The sequence below is a fragment of the Aquarana catesbeiana genome, linkage group LG03, assembly GCF_042186555.1.
Source record: "Aquarana catesbeiana isolate 2022-GZ linkage group LG03, ASM4218655v1, whole genome shotgun sequence".
Classification (NCBI taxonomy): domain Eukaryota; kingdom Metazoa; phylum Chordata; class Amphibia; order Anura; family Ranidae; genus Aquarana; species Aquarana catesbeiana.
In genome coordinates this window covers 55,465,785-55,472,429 of record NC_133326.1, presented here as the reverse complement: position 1 = coordinate 55,472,429, position 6,645 = coordinate 55,465,785, and the positions used below count along the sequence as shown (strand labels likewise).

The following is a 6,645-nucleotide window of genomic DNA, read 5'->3' as shown; positions in this document are numbered from 1 at the left end:
GCCTGCGCCGCTCACCAGACCTCTCCGCACCTGCCTCCTATTTGGTTCAGCAGTCGGGCCGAGGGGGTCGCTGAAACTATCCAGCTGAGCTGCCCCATGAGTGTGAAGAGGATGGAGCTCTTATGCTGCCTGACCGACCGGAGAGAACATGAGTGCCGTGCAGCCTCCCTGTGTGCCTGAATAGGAGGAGCGGTGGGGAGACTGCACATAGTGGAATTGATTTTTCCATATTCCTCCATGCAGCCACTGAATGTCTGCAGGAAGGAGAGGTGGAGAAGTGATCGTTCAGTGGCTGCATGGAGAAATATGCAAAAATCAATTCCACTATGTTCAGTCTCCTCACCGCTCCTCCTATAACTTCTTCTCCATCCCCATGCTCTCCGGCCCCTCCTTGTGTTCCCTGGCTCCGCCCCTCCGTGTGCTCCCTGGCTCCGCCCCTCCTGCTCTCCGGCCCCTCCTTGTGCTCCCTGGCTCTGCCTCACGTGCTCTCCAGCCCCCTTGTCCTCCCTGGCTCTGCCTCCATTTAGCCAGCACTCCCTGCTCTCCACTCCAATTCTTTCTGCCCCCCTCTCAAGCCCCCCACAGCGCTCTCCAGCCCCCACCCCTCTTGTGCTCTCCACCTTTCTCAGTTCTCTCCAGCCCCCACCCCCCAGCAGTCTTCGCCCCCCACCCCCAGCACTCTTTGCCCCCAGCACTCTCCGACCCCACCCCCCAGCACTCTCTGGCCCCCAGCACACTCCAGCTCCTCCCTGCTCTTTGACCCCCCCCAGTGCTTTCACAAACTGGGACATGGGACACAGGAGGGGCTGCAGGTAGGGACAGGGCTAGAGATCTCTCACCCCCCTCTTACTCACCTCCCCCTCTCTCACCCCCTCTCTTTCTCTATTCCCCTCCCTCCCCCCTCTCTCTCCCTCCCATTCTCTCACCACATTTCTATCTCTTACCCCTTCCCACCACTCCCTCCATCTCCACTACTCCCCCCCTCTCTCTCTCTTCCCCTCCTCTCTTCCCTCTCCACCTCTCTCTCCCCTCTCTCCCCCCCTTTTGCGCAACCTTTCTCTCCCCCTCTCGCTCACCTTCACTCTCCCTCCCCCTCTCACTCACAATCTCTTGCCCCCCCCTCACTCCCCCTCTCTCTTTCCCTCCCCCTCTCTCTTCCCCTTTCCCTCCCCCCTCTCTCCCCCTTTCCCTCCCCCCTCTCTCTCTCCCTCCCCCTCTCTCTCTTTCCCTGCCCACTCTCTCTTTCCCTCTCTCTCCCTCTCTCTGTTTCTTTCCCTCTCCCTCTCTTTCCCTCCCCCCCTCTCTTTCTCTTTCCCTCCCCCTCTCTCTCTTCCCCCCTCTCTCTTTCCGTCCCCCTCTCTTTCTCTTTCCCTCCCCCACTCTCTCTTCCCCCTCTCTCTTTCCCTCCCCCTCTGTCTCTCTCTTCCCCTCCCTCCCTCTCTCCTCTTTTTCTCTCTCTCTCCCCCTCTCCCTCCCCTCCTCTATCTCCTTCCCCCTCTCTCTCCCCCCCTGCGCTGTGCTGGGATCCCCCCAATCTACTTCCTCTGTGTATGTGGAATGACTCGGTGGCATCCCCTCCTCATTCTCCCAAGACACGGGAAATTCTTAGAGGGGTTGCCACCTTGCTGGGCCCTAGGTGTTTTATTGGCTGCATATGTCTAATGGGTGAGGAAGGTGCACTGGAAGTGGTGCTGATGAACTGTGAGCTAGATCTGAGCATCTTTTTGCAGCCATTTTTATTGCTTGAATTTTTTTTCCCCATTATGGGCGTGATTGGGGCCTCATGTGTAAGTTTCGCCTAAGGCTTCACGAAGCCTAGTGCCACCTCTGACGATAGTAAATTGAATGTCTCTTGGGTCAGTTTCAGCTCAGGGTGTAAAGCTTTTTGAAGTGAAAAGTATTGGAGTATTGGCTGTTTACTTTAAGATGCTCTAAAAATAATAATAAAATGTTATTTTTTTTAGCCACGCCCATAAAAAATAGAGAAAATATTTACAAAACCACTATATATTCCCTTTAAAATCCTCCCCAGGAGTGACTTCAGGCCATTGGAGTATGCTTTGTAAACAACCCCCCTTCTGCAGTCTGCAGTCTAGATATTCCCCGGTGTTTGCTAACTTGCCCACAGGGGCCTTTATAGGAATTATTTTATGTGAAAAGGCAGAAAAAAAATGCTTTCTACCTGATTTGTCATGCAATTATAAATCATAGCCAACCTTTTCAGTACATAAAAATATTATGGGAGAGGTGCTGACCACACTTTGTAGAGGTGTCTCGAGGTAGTTATGGCTTTACGTGTATTTGCAAATGTGCACAATAAAAAAACTCTTCCTGGAATTCATAGTGTTGCTTACAAATGTCAGTCCTGCATCAGGTGCACGTATCTGTCAGAAACAAGTACATACATTTATTGCATGGAAGCAGTGTGGAGAGGGGCACACTACATACAATGGAAGCTTCGTCCTCAATGCATCTTCAACCCCTGGGCCACAAATTGCCACTGGTTGCAAGGGAGTTGTTGGCTACATAGCCGACAGCGGGTTAAGAAATAAATTAAGATTTAATGTAAGGCTTGGGTTTAGATCTTTTTTTTAGCACTTAAAAAATGTGTTAACTAGCATATATTATCAGTACCAAAATATATATTGATGTGGAAAGTGTATGCCTAAAAATATCCATACCGATGGAAGCAATATATTTGGTATACACTGTACATTAACCCTTTATTGTGCCTCTCATGATCCATAATCATTTTACCCTTTACTATACACTTACCGATCACACCTTATCCTCCCTTTTATTCACTGTAACACTAAAATAATTGACACTTGTCTGACTTGTACAGCTTCCCCAAGCTTGAATCAGTGGAGAAAGCAGTGTCAGGTGGACTCTTACTATGGAAGGGACGTACTACAATTTTTTCATGAATGTATAGTTTTTATTATGACAATTCCTCTGCAAAATTCTATCTGCAGGACATCTTTTTGGGAATAATGACATGGAATTACACGAAAGTTGAAGAATTCATTCTTTTGGGGCTTACAAGCAAACCGGACTTGCAGATTGTTTTATTTGTAATCATTCTTACCATTTATATGATATCCCTTCTGGGGAATGTCCTTATTATTGTTGTCAGCAGGATAAGCCTCCGTCTCCATACACCAATGTATTTCTTCTTGAGTAACTTATCATTTTTGGACCTTTCGTTCACCACCAGCGTAGTTCCCAAAATGCTTATAAACCTTTTATCACCTAAGAATGGTATATCATTTGGCGCTTGTTTCACTCAAATGGTTGTGCACATGTGTTTAGGAGGTTCGGAATGCTGCCTTCTCTTAGCAATGGCTTATGATCGCTATGTGGCTATATGTAGACCATTACACTATACCACCATTATGCATCCATGTTTATGCATTAAAATGGCGAGTGGCTGTTGGATCACAGGCTTTCTAAACTCATTAATACACATGTTCTTTGCATTGCGATTGTCATTTTGTGGCCCAAATGCCATTAACCATTTCTTCTGTGAGATACCATCTGTCCTGGAGCTATCCTGTACAGATGCTTCTCTTAACAGGACCATTATTTTCTTCTGTGCTATGACATTGGTCATGGGCCCATTTTTCCTCATTCTTATAACGTATGGGTACATTATTTTCAATATACTTAAAATCACTACATCCACGGGACGAAAGAAGGCTTTCTCCACTTGTGCTTCACATATGACGGTAGTCACTTTATTTTATGGTACAATCATTTTTATGTACATGAGACCGGGAGACACTCATGTAGCCCACCAGGACAAAATGGCCACCTTGTTCTATAGTGTTGTGACTCCAATGCTGAACCCTCTCATCTACACCTTAAGAAACAAGGATGTTAAAGGGGTTTTGCTGGGGATTGTGAGAAAAAAGCATGTGCCGGAATAGGAACTGTAAGTACAGTTGTGCTCATAAGTTTACATACCCTGGCAGAATTTATGATTTCTTGGCCATTTTTCAGAGAATATGAATGATAACACAAAAACTTTTCTTTCACTCATGGTTAGTGTTTGGCTGAAGCCATTTATTATCAATCAACTGTGTTTACCCTTTTTAAATCATAATGACAACAGAAACTAGCCAAATGACCCTGATCAAAAGTTTACATACCCTGGTGATTTTGGCCTGATAACATGCACACAAGTTGACACAAAAAGGTGTCAGGGTATGTAAACTTATGAGCCCAACTGTATATTAACACATGGTATATCTCTGCAATACATTTATGCAGTAGACATAACACAACTCTACAACACATGCAAACTTGCCCATGTTTTATCCCCTTAGAGACCCTGCCAGTAAGGAAAAATAACTAATGATTTGCCAGAGCTGCACTTGACTCATCAATTCCTATTGTGGGCTGACAACACACAGCTTTTTTGTGGGCCAAGTAGAATCAGCCATGACCATTATCTTTTGCTGAACTATTCAAGCCATGCCACTGTCTTTATCTAAGATAGGTGCTCATGGAGTTGTAGGACCTAGATAAGAACTGGACTAAACACACTCTTTGAGATTACAGAGATCAGAGGACACAGAACAGCTGTGTATTTTTGACAAGGTCAACATTTATTAATTATTACATCTATGACCCAAAAGAAGGCTTTTTGCACTTGTGCATCACATATTATTGCAGTCACTTTATTCTATGGTAGTCATTTTATGCATAGGAGACACTCATGTGGCCAACCAGGCCACCACCTTCTATAGATTGAGATACAAGAATGTCTAAGGGATGTTACTGGGAATAGCAAGAAAAAAAAACATGTGCCCGGGTGAAAATAAAAACGAAGTATATTTACAATTTGTAGATTTTTATTTTTTTTTTGTGAGGAATGGAAAAAAAACTTGCCATATTGCCATAATAGTCCATTCCTTGGGTCTGCATGTTTTCCAAATTCTCAACTGGTAGTCTTCAGTAGTTAAGAGGCAGAAAAATTACTACACTGGGTGCACTTTCTTACTCTTAGCTTACTTACTTAGTTAGCGCCTTGAGGCGATTCAGTTCGCATGTGCAGCGCTATACAAATCATTAATTCATTCATTCATACTCTCACCCTGAGGTACCAACAAACAAAGGTTTTCGCTGCCCATGCTTTAAAAAAAAAAAAATAAGTTGGACTATGACATTGCCATGTTTCTGTTCAAAGCATTGTGGACAAACACTCTACAGGCAGTGACATTCAGCTAACCTTTTAAAACCATAAGGAGTGAAATTAGTCCACTCTCAGCTTTTTTAAAACCAAAAGCATTCTCAGCTTTTTCTACTAAGCATATACAGTATCATACATTGGCAGTTAAGAAAATGTACTTAAAGTGCAGAGAAGGATTAGAACCCCTATCATCAAATCTCCCAACAGTGCCCCATTTCCATGTATTGCCCCTTTTTTTTTAACCAAATTTCTATGTCCCTCTTTCTTCCTCATTTGTCCCTCTTTTTAGCCTGATGAAAGGATCTCTCTAAAATATCTATTTTATATTTTATATTATTTCACTATTAAAAGTGGTTTACTGCACTAAACCTGTTTATCTAACTTTCAAATTATTCTGTTGGCTATTTTGGAAAGCCTAAATAAAGGAAACCTAGTAATAAAAAAAAATAATAAATACATTATTTTTTTTGCTTAATAATCCTCATGGTCCATGGTACTAAAGGTATGCCATAATATGTTCCTCTTTTCCATCTCACAAAGTTTGGAGATATGCCCATCTTTTTTTTATCATCTAGGGGTGATTTAGTGGAGAGTTCAAAATCTGTTGCAGCTGTGCATGGTAGCCAATCAGCTTCTAACTTCAGCTTGTTCAGTTAACCACTTAAATACCGGACACTTTCACCCCCTTCCTGCCCAGGCCAATTTTCAGCTTTCAGTGCTATCACACATTAAATGACAATTGCGCGGTCATGCAATGCTGAACCCAAACCAAATTTTTGTCTCTTTTTTTTGCGACAGATAGAGCTTTCTTTTGGTGGTATTTAATCACCACTGAGTTTTTTTTACTTTTTACTAAACAAACAGACTGATAATTTTGAAAAAAAAAAAGGTTTTCTTCATTTCTGTTATAAAATTTTGTAAATAAGTAATTTTTCTCAATGTACGCTGATGAGGCTGCACTGACGGGCACTATTAGGCTGCACAGATGAGGAGGCACTAATATGCAGCACTGATAGGTGTCACTGATAGGCAGCACTGATTGGCATCACTAGTGGCCACTGGCAGGCATTGCTTAAGGGGCTGCACTGATAATCAATGCACTGATTATCAGTGCAGATCCCCCTTTGAGGAAAGCCGCATATCGGCTCTCCTCTACTCACAAGCTGTCAGTAAGGATGAGCTCAGGCGTGTTCGCAAACAGAACGCGCAGAGCCCACCAGGAAGTTGGCACTGTGGAGCGCTAATCACAAGCAGTGAGACATTGTCCCGATGCACTGCTGCAGAGATCAGGAAATGTCTCACTGCTTGTGATTAGCGCTGTGCAGTGCCGACTTCCTGGTGGGCTCTGCGCATGCTGTTTGCGAACGCCCCTGAGCATATCCTTAAGCGTGAGTAGAGGAATGCCGATAACCCGCACTTCCTATTTACACTGTGATCTGCTGTGATTGGAC

The 6,645-nt window shown here is 44.1% G+C and overlaps 1 protein-coding gene across 1 annotated transcript; it reads left to right on the top strand.

Annotated features, from left to right (window-relative positions):
* The first annotated feature begins 2,990 nt into the window (after positions 1-2,990).
* Positions 2,991-3,929, top strand: LOC141134436 (putative olfactory receptor 2B8). Its single transcript, XM_073623976.1, has one exon. The coding sequence runs from the start codon at positions 2,994-2,996 to the stop codon at positions 3,927-3,929; it is 936 nt and encodes a 311-aa protein (XP_073480077.1). The 5' UTR covers positions 2,991-2,993.
* Positions 3,930-6,645: the final 2,716 nt, after the last annotated feature.

Bases quoted from the DNA above. Each gene is read 5' to 3' on its own strand.
- LOC141134436 (XM_073623976.1), top strand. From the start codon at position 2,994: ATGACATGGAATTACACGAAAGTTGAAGAATTCATTCTTTTGGGGCTT.